At 43.8% G+C, this 16,635-nt stretch overlaps 1 protein-coding gene across 4 annotated transcripts in view; it reads right to left on the minus strand.

Annotated features, from left to right (window-relative positions):
* Positions 1-14,762, minus strand: part of LOC119218439 (phospholipid-transporting ATPase ABCA1-like) — a 31,866-nt gene extending 17,104 nt beyond the window's left edge. The window contains exons 1-8 of one of the 4 annotated variants that reach the window (XM_037472874.2): positions 14,653-14,762; positions 10,703-10,811; positions 9,501-9,594; positions 8,389-8,530; positions 8,098-8,216; positions 4,087-4,208; positions 2,318-2,509; positions 663-752 (exon numbers count right to left, since the gene is read on the minus strand). In XM_037472874.2, the coding sequence (XP_037328771.2) occupies positions 663-752; positions 2,318-2,509; positions 4,087-4,208; positions 8,098-8,216; positions 8,389-8,530; positions 9,501-9,594; positions 10,703-10,768 (825 nt within the window). In that variant the 5' untranslated portion in view covers positions 10,769-10,811; positions 14,653-14,762. Of the gene's footprint in view, positions 1-662; positions 753-2,317; positions 2,510-4,086; positions 4,209-8,097; positions 8,217-8,388; positions 8,531-9,500; positions 9,595-9,967; positions 10,016-10,702; positions 10,812-11,315; positions 11,411-14,652 lie in introns of those variants that run through there. The other 3 variants (XM_037472876.2, XM_037472875.2, XM_062564347.1) reach the window with 3 other exon arrangements.
* Positions 14,763-16,635: the final 1,873 nt, after the last annotated feature.

Raw genomic sequence — 16,635 nt, forward strand, 5'->3', positions numbered from 1 at the left:
CAACTTCAGAGAAGGATTAGTTTGTTTTGGACTCAATCCTGCTTCAGTCTGATTAAAATGGCGTCACTTCGCAATTTTATCCTCTCAGACATTTGTGTGATATTGACATAACTGGAATAGGAATTCCTGAGTTATGACTAAAGATGTGTTTTTGCTGCGATCTCAGAGACTTTGGACCGCCACGACCCTATCAGTTCACCCAGATCCCCCTCAGAAGACTGAGGGTATCACGTTGAAGAAAATGGAAAGAACGAACACAAAGGCATAATAAGGGGAAGAATCCAAGCCCACAGTGGAAGAACAAAGGCTCTTTTAACATGGCTGAATGTGGAAATAAGACTCATGTGGACACATAATGGCTGCCGGACATTTGTATAACTTTTACGTAAGGATGACCTGCTTTGTTTGACTTGACATTCCAAGAATGCGCGTGTGCAGGCGTATATTTAGTTATACTGCCCCTACTTGCAGCAACTGCATGATGTGACCTGTGTGTAAATAAATGACGTCACTGAGAGCTCGTTCTAGGTAACGATTGATTTGACAAATTTCTAGAAGAGGCTGAACTTTGAAAGTAAATATTTCAGGGGTCCTCTTGTTTTAGTGTTTAAGTTGTGTTTAAGTTGTTTTATCTCTCTCGGTGTGTGTGTGTGTGTGTCTACCTCCACGGCCAGTGCTCCCAGGCTCTCCAGAAGACTGTCGGTTGCAGCTGAGACTTCCTGAACGACTTTGGGGTCCGACCTCACATCCTTCTGTTAGACAGAAAAGGGCATCTTCACTAATAAGCTTTTTACACTTTATTATTGGTTTCTATGCACAATGAATACAACCTAAAAACAAACATACAATGAAACATGAAATAGTTTTTTTTTATCTATTAATTGATTGATATTTGTTTATTTAAAAGTATTATTTATGATGGTTGTTACTGTATTAACAGCTGTACTATATTTCATGTTCCATCCATTTCTACAATTTAGAGTTATGGGGGGGGGGGGGGGGGTAAGGTAGAAAAGGGAGAGATAGAATAACCACAAAACGACAAAATTGGGTCAAAGGTAATAGAAGAGGCAGCCGAGAAGGAACAATAGGTCGGAGCAGTTGACTTTTCCCGTCAGTGAAACTTTTGTGTGTGTTTGTGTGTTCCTATCCCTCACACTAAGCTGTCACCACACCCCCCCCCCCCTCCATCCTCTCCCCCGCTGAGGTGTCGCTGAAAACGGCACATTTATCTGTGAAAGGTGAAAGCTATCGTAGCTTTTCCGTGTGTTCTGTCTCTCTCATTTGCTCACTGTTCTGTTCTCTTTACTTAACAATTTCTATCCACACACACACACACGCACGCACACACAGAGCAACTAATGGTAGAACATTGCATCATGCGAGAGTTCTGCCCCTCACTCTTTTGCACAATTTTGTTTCCTTGAAAAGGAACTTCCATTCCTGCGTCAACATGTGGAGACAGTGTTGCCAGAATAAAGAGGAGCAGTGTGCTTTGAGGTGAATACGGTCTGCAGGGGGCAAAGAGGATTTCCTTCTTATATCAAGTGAGCAGCTTTTCTAATCTCTTCGACAGGCTCCAGGTTACTGAGAAACGCTGACTTGACCGTGACACTCTCCCGTTGTCTGTCTGTTTCTCCTTCTGAGGAGAAGTAGGCCCTGGCAGCACTTTTTTTTTTTTTTTCTTCAACTCTTGTCCCTTCACCAACGTGACTCACATTTTGGTCACGGGTGTGATGGGAAGAGGGCAGGCTGTTCTGTAAGATACAGGCTGAGGAGAGGTGACACCGGACATGGAGGCGGAGGGGTAAAGAACAAGTAAAGAAAACAATGGAGTCCAGAAAGCACAAATGGTTCACAGTAAGCAGAAACGCTGGGGGGGGGGGGGGGTCAGCGATGTACATACGACGGTTAAATATCGGGGGTCTCTGTTTGGCCCCACGCAAACAGTGCCTCGCCATGTCGGATCACATTAGTGTCACCGCCCAGCGGCTCCAATTTAGCACGGACAGTAAAAGGACCTCAAAGGCGATTACAATAAGTCTCTGACAGTCCAACCGCGTGACATTGGGCACTTGGTCACGATTTACCAACACATATTCGGTGAACACCAATCAATGTAAAAAACTACATGTTAAAGCTGGTAAAAGCGAAGAGACGATCTGTCTTTCCTGTAGAATAAAGCCACGTCCCTCGATCTCAGTTTGAGAGACGCTGAGCTAAATGGCCTCGTCACACAGTGGGACCATTGTTGTTAACAACATCATTATTTCTTCATTTGGTTGCTGATTGTGTTTGACTCAATGGATGAACTCACCCGAATGGGTTTGAAGAAGTCCAAATTGGACAGGAAGTGGCTCTGGGCCTGGTTGAGCCAATCAGTGGAGGACTTGCAAATGATTTCTTGAGTCAGGCGAGACACGTTGCGGTCGGCGATGTGGACGAACTCCTCCAGGGGCGTTTTGTTGCACAGGTCGCGGAGATGGAAGCCGAAACCTTTAGTCAGCACCTGGGCGGAGAAAAGAAAGGAGCAGCAGGGTTCAGAAAGAGATCATGACGGTAAATACGTCCCACAAGTAAATATTACAGCTGTCAAAGTGAACACGCTAGTCTATAAGATTATTGTGGTGGAGATTAATGCGATAAAATATTTTAAAGTAGCTTTGTTTGTTTCCGCTGTGGGAATTTCCATGAAAGAAAATAGCCAACAATAGTTGTTTTTACTGTATTACAAAAAAGCAGGGGCCACTGCTAGTAAATAATTAGAGGTGAAGTTATGGAGGGGTATTTATTATAAGTATTGCGTTCATATTTTCTGAGTTACAGTTGTGTTGGAATGCAGAGTACTCTTGGGGGTTTGTCTTAACTCTTGACTTCCCATGAGGGGAAGAAATGTTGAGAATGTCAATGTCAGGGCTGGCCAAGGATGTTTGGACTGGAAAGGTCATTCAAATGAAACTTGAAATGATTCAACACATTTTTGGGAAGAGGAAGCACAGCTGCATACGTGCAATCGCAGTAACAGAACGTCCTTTTTTTGCTGGGACATTTTTCAAGGACTGGACAGAGCGTGAGTCTTCTTTAACAGTCAAGATGTTCAGAGCGTGAGTCTTTCTGTGTGTGTGTGTGTGTGTGAGACATCTCATCTAAATGTCCTGTGTTTTATTCCATCATGTCTCGTAGTAACTGCCTCAATATAGTATATATTTTCACAAAGACATTAGAATTAGTATATAAGTAACGTATCTATTAATGCACCTGATCCTAATGTCCATCGTAGACAAATAGAGCCATTTTTAATCAATAGGTGTCTGGGAGAAAGGCGTGTGTAGAAGACAATCTGATGATGTAACATCAGCTTGTTTTTGAGCCTCTATCTCTGCACGTGAGGGGGGGTGGGGAGAGCAAAATGTGGATGAGCAGTCATGTGACACCAGCCGTCCAATTGCAACGCAGGCATGATGTGATGGAGCTGGTTGGGAGTTGTTGTTGTTGTTGTTGGTCCTACAGTAGGTAGATGAATCTATGTGTGTGTGTGTGTGTGTGTGTGTGTTAACATGTGCATGGGGTTTCTGGGAAGGAAGCGCTGATTCCACAAGAGAGGAATCAAGCTACGGTCAAGAAGATGACAATTACTCAGGAGGAGGTGACTTGAAAGATAAAAATAACAATTTCAGCAAACTCAAAAATGATTAAAGGTACAACTGAAAAAAAGAGGACCAGATTCCCTTTCTGGGGGACGTTAGTATAAGGCAGGGAGAGGCAGAGGAGTGGGGGGGGCAGACTTCACCCATCACCCCCAGTGATTGCTGGGTATTAAGGGCTTAGCTGTGCCACGCTAGAGTCGTGTGCTCCGACACATGCTGTCAAGCCAAGGTCGTTGGACTTCTGATTCATGGGAAAAGCACTAAACCAAAAAGCTCCACGCGTCATGATTTCGTTTTGTTGTCTTTGACTTTCTCCCACAATTTCATTTCCAACAAGGTTTAGGTGGTAGAAAATCTAAAAACCAACATCCTTGTTAACTGAAGGGAAAATGCTGAAGGATGGGAGAGCAGGGTTTATAAATGAAGGGTAAAGTTCTACCTTCTCCAGATTGACGTCAGCCTCCACTATCTGCTTCAGCGCGTGACGAGGAAGAGAGGCGTTGTGGTGCAGGAAGTGGGAAAGGGTCTCATTGTCTTGCAAAAAGTCCTTCAGCTTGAAACCTAGAAAAGAAAAAAAACATCCAAGGAGAAAAGCAGTGAGTGAACCATGGGACACAAAACGCTCTTTGATAAAACATCAGACGGCCGATATATGAAACCAGGACTCGCGGCAGTGATCCCAGTTTGATATTTTTATATATTTTATATATACGCATTCCATCGGTTGATTTATTTGTTATTAAGTTGGACTGTGATCCATTTTCTCACACAATCACCGTGTGAAACAAGTTATTAAATACAGTAGCAAAGTTTTGGACACATTTGTCATTCAATTCAATGACAAAGTGTGTCCAGACTTTTGACTGGTAGTGTACATCATAGTTACACTTAAATGGCTTCATGTTAAATATCCAGAAAATATATCTAAAACTTTCCCTGTTCAAAGTATAGCTCTTAAAAATCCTAAATATTCCAGAACCAGTGCAAGAAATCCATGATAAAAGACTCAATGATGACCAACTTTAGCATAAACAAAAACACACACTTTGCTGAATTCAACCCCCGGATGACTCCAAATGAAACAATATAAGGGATCACTCATCAACCAGCACAGAACAACTCTGTGCTCCGATTGAGCTCAAGTTCAGTTTATTTTTTTTATTTGTTAACTTCCACAGAACTCATTTCTGAAACTCACACTCACACTCACAAACATTTCTGTTCATCTCAGCTTTGAGTTTTGCACCCCGGTGTTACTAAACATTCTCTCTAACCACCTCCAACTCTTTTCCTTGGTAAATGTTCCCCTTTCACCTAGTTACCTCTCCTCCTATCATCTCCCCTCCATCGGCACAGTGGTGGTGCCAGGACATGCCTTAAGCCGTGGGTGACACTGCTTAAAAGGAATCATGGAGACAAAGGGAATATCTCCTGCAGCCTGGAGGCTCTTATTTTTGGTTCAGCAGCACCGCCTCAAACTGTTGTGTAACTGCTCACTTATGGGAGCGTGGCTTGATGGATCAAACCTAAAAAATGATTCTTTCTTATACCCTAAAGGAATTGCACTCTATTCCTGCACTGGACTACCAAGAGGTATATTTATTACAACAAAAAAATGAATGATTACTGCACTGCTCTAGTCTGATCAGAATTCAATTACGCTGAGTTGAGGGTTTTTTTGCATATTTCATAAGTTCCCTTTCAGTTCCCCTTTTCCTCATCCAGAACTTATTTTTTTTGGCTTTCTTTCTTCTAAAGCAATCATATGACCCACTCGCACACGCACACACACACACACATGCACTCTGCTTCTACTGACCTGAACTTCCCCTGGGAGGAAGTGAAAGAGAACAGCGTGTTCAGAGGGCCACATATATGGGGGACGGGGGGTCGGGGGCCACTTCCAGTGTGCTCTATTTCAGTTTAGAGGCGTGAGTGTGTGTTACACATTCACTCTCACCACCCCTGCTCTCCGTGGGCCCGTGTGCATGCGTGTGCCCTCGTGCACCTGTGTGCGTCTAAACCCTCAGGGGTGAACAACCAGGGAGTGCTAATACGTTCTAATCAGTGTCCCGGTAGGAAGTCAAGGCTCCCATGGTGCATTGCGTCCAAGGGCCCTCGAGGACGGAACAGACCGGATGGAAAGTCTAGCAGTAATTTGTGCGTGTTTATATTCCATTTCGCTGTGCTCTCGTATCTGTGTGTGTGTGTGTGTGTGTGTTTGGTTTGTTTGCACAAATCATACAGATTTTCTGAAGATGGACAACAAAAGAAGTACCAAACCCTGTTTTTGTTTGGCTTTGCTTATGTCGGAGGCGTCTGCCTGTGAGGGCGAGCCCGACATTGACACTTGTCTGGGCCTGCTCCCGACAGCTCATCCCCCGTTTACATATTTGACAACACACACACACACACACTTAGCAACCGGTGTTTTCCCTTCAAATCCCAATAAACGCTGTAATCCGAACATTAAAGAAAATGATACGTAGCCAGTAGTGATACCGTCCCATGGTCGAACGATGAGAACTGCTTGGACTTGTCGGGTCGTAGCTCTGGCAGGAACAGTAAACGTCTATTTCACAAGGTGCTCTCCAAGCGTTGGCCAGGTTAGAGAATGAGGCCAAACTGAATGTTTTATGGTTGAGGTGATGAGGAATAGATCTAATAAATGTATTCATATATTGCAAAAGAAGGTTAGCATCGTCTCCATTTAAAACATTAAGCTTCGGGCCTGTTCTATAAAACGTGTATTTTGCTCCACATCCACTAGACATTATCAAAATGAAGCGAATGTGCTGTGGGATTAATCCGGTTATCCCTTGGGGGAAAGCCTTACAGCGCCTCTTACCTATCAGTGTAAATCTCCGTCTCTGACCACCGCCAGTTCCTGAATTATTAGCCGACACGTGATGGGCTTCTGCTCTTGGCCTCTTTGATCATTGCTGTTGTTCTTGAAGTGCCCCTCAGCAGCTTCCTCCTGCATCATACCTAACTGTCCCTGGGCCACATCAGCGTGTTCCCTCACGCGGACCCCAGAGTGGGATCTGGGATATAGCAAGACGCTCACCTGCGATGAGCTGCCCAGCTGTGCTGCTATAATAATTACTCAGAGTAGACAACTTGATGACCTTGTGCTGGGCTCTAAGGTCATCTAGCAATTCATCCCAAACAGCGCAATCAAAACGTGTGGAAAAACCTATGAATAAACATATTTTCATTTAGTAATCTATGACCTTTTTCCAGGCCGCGCTGTGCCTGGGAGGCTCATTGCGTAACGGAGTGTAGCTCAGGGCCAGTAACGTAGACTGTGGCCCAAACAACAAGGACCTCCATTGTTCGGCTCTGGTGCATCATTTCTAAAGGTTGGTCAATGTACCCATCATTTTTTATCAGGCCTCAGACCCGTTCATGTATGGAAACTGACGGATAGAACTGTAGCAAAAGCCACAAGCAGTCTAACCAGACTCTTCAGTGCACTCTGTCCTGTGAAGCCCTTTGTTGTTCTACTAGCCTCCATTTTATGAAATTCAGTGCGTGTTTTCCATTCTGTTTTCGTCCCGGTTGTCTTTGAACATATGGTCCTATTTTCAGGAGAACGTGTCCTTTAAATGTACGTTTTTAAATGAGGGAAGTGAAGCTGATGGCAGAGACTCGTGCCCGAGCGCTCCTCATTGGCAGGCAGCAGCGACCTTCTAGGCCCAGCAACTCCACGCTTCCTTCCAGATCTGTGCTGCGATTGTATAATGATGGTCTGGGTGGGGCGCCGTTTTCCTGCTGTCCCCGTGTTACGCCACCAACACTGGCACGCAAAATGGAGAAGTGCAACGCCCACCGGCTTGTGGGAGAGGGGGCCCACCCTCGGCTGGCTGGCAGCGATAAGGAAGGGACGCGGCAAACTCTGAACACTTGTCTGAAGAGTGTAGGCCGACATCAGCTGCTACAGGGTGAACAGGTCACTTTCTCCAGTTTTAACATGTCGCTAATCAGTGTTTGGCCATTTACTAAAGTCAAAATGATACCTATTCAGTGCCATGCCTCTCTCTGACCTTTACATCTAAACACAAAAAACCTCTAAAGAATAGATTTCACTGAACTAGTGGACTATTTCAATACGAAAGACCAGTGTAACAAGGTGGGAGGGCCACGACAGACAATCTTCTCAGTCTTCAATAAAGAATCCAAGGGCAATCCGTCAAGATGAAGACAGAAGCTGCTTCTTACTACTTTGGGAAACAAACAATATGCTTTGTATTTTCTCTGAATTGAAGCTCAGAGGCGTCAAAGTGTGAATAAACTGTATGTGTGGCTCGCTGAATAAGTTAAACACCACCTGCATATGCAGTTGGGTAAAAGTGTTCCCTTGTGTGTAAATAGACGACTCGGTGATCAATTTCAATCACCTGTCGGCTCATTTAAAAACTAAACATAGAAAACAAAAAAAGGTCCTCACCAGCAGTGTTTTTCTGCAGCTTCTTGAGGGCCCTCAGCAGTCCCTTGTAGCCGTCAAAGCTTTTGTCATTCTGAGTGTAGAGCAGGATCTTCTTGGCATCAATGAACAGACGGGAGATTCTGGAGAGGTTTAACAGAGAGGCAAAATCAGACCAACTGTTTCACAACTTTTAGGACCATCTTTTCTCCATTTGTGTTAATTAAAAATGTTAAAACGTGTCACACAATAATACTTTGAATCAGTCAAAGCAGAACATGAGTATGAATCAGCAGGCAGGCCCATGTTACTCACATGGAATCGTTGAAATTTCCCACCACCCCCGGAGTCTCTCCTGGGGTGGGATTACGGAAGCAGGGGTTGTTGGCGTTGCAGATGATGCCTTGCACCCAGGGCAGGGCCCCCGCCGAGGGCATCGCCTTGTTGGGGAAATGGCCTGAAAAGAAGACGCCACACAATGTTTCTGATTAGTAGAGAATTTGAATGGAATCCTCCCGACACCATTGGGCTTTACTGGAGGATACTGGAGCATACTGACGCAGACTTTATTTAATAACTATGATCTTAACGCATAACTGGAAAAATGAGTCACAGCTGTTATATTAACGGACTTTCTAACTCATTATTACAGCTAGGCTGTCGCTAAGAGTGCGTTTATTGCACTGACATCTTTACGACTGTTTGGACTATCAGCTTATTATCATCCTTACTGACTACTGACACGATTTACTGAGCTTAATTAGCACTATACTGAAGAGATAAGGTAGATGGCGTGAAGGAGCTCAGGAATTGGAGTTTACGGAGTTAACTGACGTCAAAAAAACTTTTGATTTTGGTTTTATATCATTGATTTTCGGTATCATGATTACACAACTCCACTGGTTTTATTCTTAACCCTTAACCCTTAAGTAAGTTTGTCCAGACATGAATCTGCACCAACTGATCTAAAATCATATTTCAAAGACCCATCGGAATATATTAACTATACAAAAAACAATACATGTGGAATTTTAGGAAATATCCCTGTTGAAAAGCTTTGGTAACTGTTTAAATTTTAAAAAGGGAAGTCTACTTTCGACCAGTGATAATCTTATTGAGTTGAATACGGTTATGAAACAACCACTTTCAGGGGTTAAAAGTCAGTTCACTATTTACATTTGCTCTAACAAATGTTGACATTAACATGGAAACCTTGGATGACTGACATGTTGATTTTACCCACAGTCAGACAACTAAATGACGGCTAAAAATAGAAAGAGTTGAAAAACAGACTCTACGCATCAGTAGCTGTCGTGGAAATCCCCCAAGAACACTAAATGCATAAAGCTGAATTCTTGCTTTATATTAGAATGGAGTCAAAAAAGAATGTGTGCAGTAACTCCCTTCCTCTGGCGCTGTCTGCTTACATTCATGTTGCTCGTAGGGTGGGTAATGTATCCGGACTGAAATCAGGATAAGGAAGATGAACAGGGGCCAGACGATCTCAATCAGCAGCTGGATCTAAGAGAGGAAGGCAGAAGGGGCGATGAACAACGTTAATCAAGTGAAAGAAAGAAGGCTTCACTGTCTTCACTGGATAAAAAAGCACAAACCAAATGAGTTAATCACCCCCAAAATAGTCACACGGCCCTCTTTGAGCTTCCAAGTATTTGTGTATTTTCAGTTCCTCTAAGCTAATCTGTCTGAAGTGTTGGATGTTTGTCTGAGGGAGGGGGGGGGGGGGGGGTCAGCTGTTGTCTTTTGTAATCGCGAGTCCCGGGTAAAGTATATGGGTTAATAAGAGGAGACAGATCGAGAGGTCTGCGCGGTTTAGAGGACGATGTCCATCTGTTCCGTGTGATGTGGGATAAAGACGGCTTCTTAGAAAACGCACTGTATCCCTTTGTTGGAGACAATCGGCCTCCATGCCAAGCAGCCACAGCGGTTTCTGCCTCGATGGTTGACTGGTTCGATTCAATGCAGATGAGCCTCCTCACATTAAAAGAGGGACGTCTGTGCCAGTCTGGAGCTGAACTTTGATTTACATAACTCTGAGTGCGTCGCCACCAACCCAGCACGAGACCATTGGCCCGCTAAAAGCATCTGACATGTATTTGTGTCATCAGCACATGTTTCTCTGACTCACTGTAAACTGGGACGCTTTTCAGTAGAAGTGACTCTGAGGGAAATTGCATCACTTCCATTGCTGTGGGCCGCGTGCCAAGTGGAACGTGCGCATGTATGAGGGAAAGACGTGGGCATCTCATGCAGAAAACATCTCAGATTCAAAGTTGATCCATTGAAAATGTGACTGGAACTGAGCATTCATGGGAAATTGGGCAAGAAATAGATACCCCTACATGGTGCTTTCTAGTTAGTCTTTGTGGAGTTCTGATTCTGCAAAATGCATAATAATGTCTGCGATGCTGAGAGTGAAATGCCCATGTTTTCTTTGAGGATCTTAAATCTTGCAAAAAATTGTATTTAAAAAATTGAGTAGAGTGTATATATATCAGGATGTGAAGCAATAGATAAGTCGAACAATCAATAAATTAACTGCGTATGTTTACTTAGTCCTCATCCAGTCCATTGATCTTATAAATCAGTCATATGAAGCCCTCCTACTTACAGTCTGTCTCCGTCGGTAAGTGAAGTTCTTCCAAAGCAGTAAACCCAGCTGAGTGGAGACCGACATGTTGGCGTCTTCCCGACCTCACCGAGCACGCTCCAGGTCCTCACTGGGAATACACAAAGACACAAAGAGACCATCAGCCTCACGTATTCATGTACTGCAGCCAATACACATGTTCACAACAGTCAACTACAAAGACAGAGATTAAACAGTCAGTGAACTAACACTAAAGTGTCCTGCTTTGTGCCTTCTGGGAAAAAAAAGGAGTTATTCCCACATCCGAGGAAGCACAAAGCTGATGTAAAAGCAGAACAGAGAGTGATTACATTAACAAAACATCACCACATGCATGCAACGGTCCCAAAAAATGGCTGTACGGGTCTGTTAATGTTCACACAATAAGGTAGGAAAAACAAGTCAATGGAGAACCTTTCATTGAATAAATGTCAAAATGAAAATCACGAGGGAAAAACAGCAAACGGGAACACAACAACATTTTCAAAGCTGCTTCTTCTTCTTCTTCTTCTTATATTCTAAAAAAACAGGTAAATCACCACCAGAAAACCAGCAATCACTGCTGAAGAGAAGAAGAAAAAACGTATGGATTCACCTATTGAACAAATCTGTTCTGAAGTGCAGAGCAGCCAGAAATACAGCAACACTTGGCCAACTAAGTCTCCGAATGAGTGAGGAGGGCTTTTAGCCAACGCAGATTGAGGTCCCCTTGATGTGGACTCATCTGGCCAAAGGTCAAACGACAGATAAACCAGGACGACGAGTGGGTGGGGAGCCGTTTACAAGTTGTGAAAACCGAAGTAGTCCTTTTCTCATCAGAATTGTTACCTTGTTCACGCCTCAGTACCACAGAAAATACTACGTTTGATGTCAATTTGACAAGAAAGGGTCACTACCCCCATTCTGGAAACAACTCGCTAAAGAAACAGCATTTGTGGATTTATGTTATGCAATAAGATTTTTCCGTTGTTAGAAACGCTGTTGTAGTTTTTGAAAAGTTTTATTTGCAAATTTGTGATCAAATTGGTTTTGACTCCAGAAAGAAGATCAAACCATAAAGAGCATTACTTGGTTGGGGTTATCCAGCTGAATTCGTAATCTTGTTTTCTGAGACAGACGCTTGGCCATCGAGGGCTAAAATCAGGTCGGCCACTCAAGACTGAGGTCTGTAACTCATTAAGCTTCACAGCATGAGAGGAACATTTAGCTTTAATGATTATATCATCTAAACAGAAGTTGGTTTTGTGCAAAAAAAAAATCACTTTTCACTTGTGAAATTGATTGCAACTACCACCAAAAGTCTCAAATTCACAAAGAGCCAGGCACAGCCTAAATCCACCCAATACATTTCAAGTTGGATGGCTGGCTTGTAGCAGCAGTAGGAAAACTTAAGAATAAACGCCATCAAGGCCGCTCTGTGTATATTTATTTGCTTGCCCTTTATACAGAATAGAGCTCATTGGTCGACAAAGAGTGGGGCGACAGTGGAACAGTGTCAAGGACACACTGATGTTCAAACATGATGCCCTGTGCTGATCGTTGGCTCGTCGGTTGAAGTCAAGTCCTTTCCTAATCAATACGTTAACCCAGCATGGTATGGTTTTACACCCCGTTTTGTCTCATACAATCATGACACCGCAGTCACATGTGACCACTTTCATGCCTTCTGGGGAACGGCCACAAAGGCAATCCAGTAGGCATCGACACAAAATCAAAGGCAATAATTATGTGATCATTATTCAAGTCTTTGGCCGGAAAGTCGACTGTATTGCGCAAAGCCACCATTACAAGCAATTGGCTGTATTCTGAAAAATCCACTGGAATGTATGAGATGTTGCAATAAAAGACAACAGGACCTTTGGGATGAACAAACAACACAGTGACCTAGGTAAGATATCTCCTGTACGGGGGGACATCTGTTTTTCTCTATGAGTCACTTGATTTAATGGCAGCAGTCACGGCACAGGTGTCAGTCACTGTCTAAACATGTTAAATACCTGCTGTTAACACCCGAAAGGACATCCTTTAAGACAGAGACACAAGACTGGCCATTTGAAGAAGGGAATTGAGCCAGCGCAGCGCGTGAAACTCATAAAAGGAGCCTATAGAGCAAACAGGACAACATCGCTGTGGGATTTCAAACAAAAGCATCATCAGCATCTTTGCTTTTAGACATCTTCTCCATTTTTTTTCAATAGAGTACAGTACAAATCACCTTAAATTACTGATGGACAAAACACAGCCCATTGCCACATTGTTGTCTTGCCACGTCGCTGGATGTGTGGGTGGAAAACATGTAAATCAATTCGCAGCTTCGTCACATTTGCCACGCAGTGAAAACTCTGGTTGTTTTTTCGCCTTTCTACCAAATCACATCCCAATTTTTCCCTTTTCCCTTCGGACTTCTGAAAAACACAAGTCCCTTTATTCGTCCATCCTTCATTTGGGGACTGACTTCTTAAAACAACATGGTGTTAACATGTGACCGACCCCCGCAGAGAGCCTATTTCCACCCAACTCGGATCCGCGTGGTTCGACTGCGGTTTTCCTGCATCACGCACTCCGACAAGCACGAGCCGTTTTACACGACTCTGCCCTCCATTGAGTGGTCTGATTTTGGGGAAAACACGTCGCATGCGGAGTCCGCAAGGACTCAGCCGAGAGCCGAGCCGCTCAAATGGTGCAGAGCCAGGGCGCCTCTAGTGGCCGCCATACCGCACTGCACTTTAAATACTTGTTTACCATCAGTTCTCGCTCACGTGTCAGATCGCACTCATACAGGAATCTTGTCTTATCTCAATCGTGTCCTCATTGCAAATGGAAAACGACTGTAATGGTACACTCTATTACCCACTTTGCAACGTCGACAAATGGACCGTCGATTCTTTGAGAGAGAAAAAAAGGCATTTTCTTCCTGAATGAAAACAAAACAAATGTTCGTCGATGGGGCAGCAAAGCAGCAGCGTGCATGTGACTAAAAACACTAAAAACAACACTTGGAAAAGCGGAGGAATACAAAATCGACACTTACATGAAAAACAGGCTAATGTTGAATGTCATCAAAGGGGCATCGTTACTGCGACCCAATGAAAGCATAATGAATTAATGTAAAATATGTGGTGTCGGACTAACTCATTTATAGTCTACACTTTTGTTTGTACTTGTGTTTCATTGTTCTGCTGAAATGAGGTTACTGTCGGTCATTCCGCTTCGCGATGCCGACCCAAAGAAATGTCAAGTTAACCAATGTGAGACTACGTGTAAGTTAAACGTGCTTTCAATGGAAACTGCGAAAATGCACTGCCTCATTGTGTCCCTCTGTACCCGTTTGCAGTAGGGTGCCGTTGCTTTAAAGAGCTTTAGGAAATAACGCGAAAGCTTGCTCTCTATTCCACTGTCTCCGAATATGAATATTTTGTATGAAATAAAGACGTCGCCAAATAAGAGGCTTTTATTTTTTATAGTCCAACCGGAAGCGCCGTGTCTGACTGCAGCAGCCTCGCCACTGGTCTCTAATCTCACCGTGCGGATCTGCGAGAACTGGTGATAAAAGAACGAAAACCAGCAAAGAAAATACGTGTCATTTTCCTGACACAACGGCTTAGCATTGAGCAGTAAACGTCCATTGAGCACATCGCAGATGTTGTTGAACTTTGCGATGTTCAAAGGGGAAACCAATCATGCCGAATTCCACGAAAAATTATCCGCAAATATCGAGGCAGTCATCACCAACATTTGCGATTTTTTTGCGTTAAATGACTCAAAACCCCAAAACGCAACACTGAGCTGACAATATACGAGGTATACACGGGACTATATTGCGTTTGTAACACGATGGCTTGGCATTGTAGAGCCAACAAAGAAACTCATAACCCCCCCACACCCCCTCACAAGACAAAACAAAACAACAACAACAAAAAACCCAAACTCACCAACTGATCCTGAGAGACGCTTATATCCACGTTTTATCTTTTCATAAAAGTCTTCGTCGGCAACAACCTCTAAAAGAAAAGGGGGGGGTGGGGGTGAATAGATTGAACCCCACTCCTCCTCCTCCTCCGTGCTGGTCCTCCGCTGCTTCTGTGTCTGACAAAAGTGTTTTCTCCTCCTCCGCCAGGGCTTTATACGAGGAGCGCGGCGCGAGGAGAGAGGTAACTAACGGTCAGCGCGCGACGCCGCTCCCCTACAAGGTAAGCACGTGCCCGGGCAAAACATCTCTTAAAAGGCCAGCCACACCTCAACGCCTAATTAATTCAATTACTGGGGGAGCTCAAGAAGATTAAAGGGGGGGGGGGGGGGGGAAGTATTAGCAATACAACAACATATTTCATCGTCATTTTGGACCAATGAAATGTGAATCACATTTAAACAAACCCATAACAACACATATGCGCCATATTTTAGATTATTGTAGCAAAATAGTTTTGGTAGTTTTGTCTGGCCAACTTTGGATCATTGAAGTCCAGTCATTCATCCATCCATGTAAATATTCATCAAATCACAACAGGCTAGTTAAGAGGATTTGTGGATTAAAGATGGAGCATCAGTAGTCCAACACTTTGAATATCGCTAAAAAGAAAACAGAATTAATTCTAAATAAAACATTGTGTATTGTGTCTCTTAAAGTTAATTTAGCATATGCAAGTGCTCTGTACCATCAAGTTATACTTAAACACAGTGGTTTGTTTGGGATATTTATGGTTCCATGAGGAGCTTTGTACCTAGCCGATTACCAGCCTCAAAATCCTGTGATGATGTATTTGGTGTGACTGATCGCAAAAGGTACCTCTGTGACACGCAAGCGTCCTTCAATTTAAAATAATAAATAATCAAAATAAGTTATAAGTGGGTTAGAAACTCGCTTTTCACCCAACAAACTGTGACACTCCATGCAAACCTCCCTGCAATAACATTTCACCTCGCTGACATCCGTCTCTTTCTTCCTCTAAAAAAAAGCCTCCCCCAGGTCAATGCCAATGTATTTGCATGTGTGTATCAGTTCTGTGACAGAATAGCACCCCGGAGCACCCTGCCCGTCACCTCGTGTCTGCTGCGATATGCTCCGGCCCCGCGTGACCCTACGTTGCGGCTTGGAAAATGGACGCAGATGTTAACTTTCCATTCGTTTGTTTGCGCTTGCTGCATTTCATCCATCACACCTGGACTCAAATCACAATATACCCGCAGTATTTTTTATTTTTTTGTCATTGTAATATAACAAAAGCCGTCTTCACGAGTAAAAGCAGTGTACATTTGAAACTGAGACATGTGGTAAAAAGCAGCAGATTGATTTGAATGTAACTGCTTCCGTTGCTTCATGTTGCACCTTGGTTTTGCTGTTTGTGTGGTTTACGTCAGTGCAGTAACACTCATGTCTAATGTGCCCTGCCGTTGATTGACTAATTGGTTTAACGGCCAATGCAAGCAGAAAGGCGCACCGGTGTGCCAAGTCCAGCCTCTTTGGTTCAAAAGTTTGTGTTTGTGTAAAACGAAATGTTCACGACAAAATTTCCACGAATCCAAACTAATTTCTAGATCAGTAGCGTTGCAGCAGAGCGTCAGAGCATTTCGCTAAATCAAGTTAAAGAGAAGCACTTGGTTGCCCAATCTCTCGCTGCCCGCTGCGTGAACCTCACCCTACAATGACTCTGAGATGGACACTGAGAAACCGGGCCGCTCCATGGTCCCAACAGCGTTCTGTTCAGGGGCAACAGTAAGCACCTCGCGCGTCACCGGACACCCGCCTGAGCCTCAATTTGGAGAAAAAAAAAAGAGAAACACCATTTAAAACCAACGACCGACCCCCCCAAACCATCGGCATCAAACACTGTGACCCCCATGCTAACAAATCCTCAGAATAAAGCAGCAACACAAATCCTATTTGTTAGCTTTTGTTAATGAGTGCGAGTCTGACG

The sequence above is a fragment of the Pungitius pungitius genome, chromosome 9 (genome assembly GCF_949316345.1).
Source record: "Pungitius pungitius chromosome 9, fPunPun2.1, whole genome shotgun sequence".
Classification (NCBI taxonomy): domain Eukaryota; kingdom Metazoa; phylum Chordata; class Actinopteri; order Perciformes; family Gasterosteidae; genus Pungitius; species Pungitius pungitius.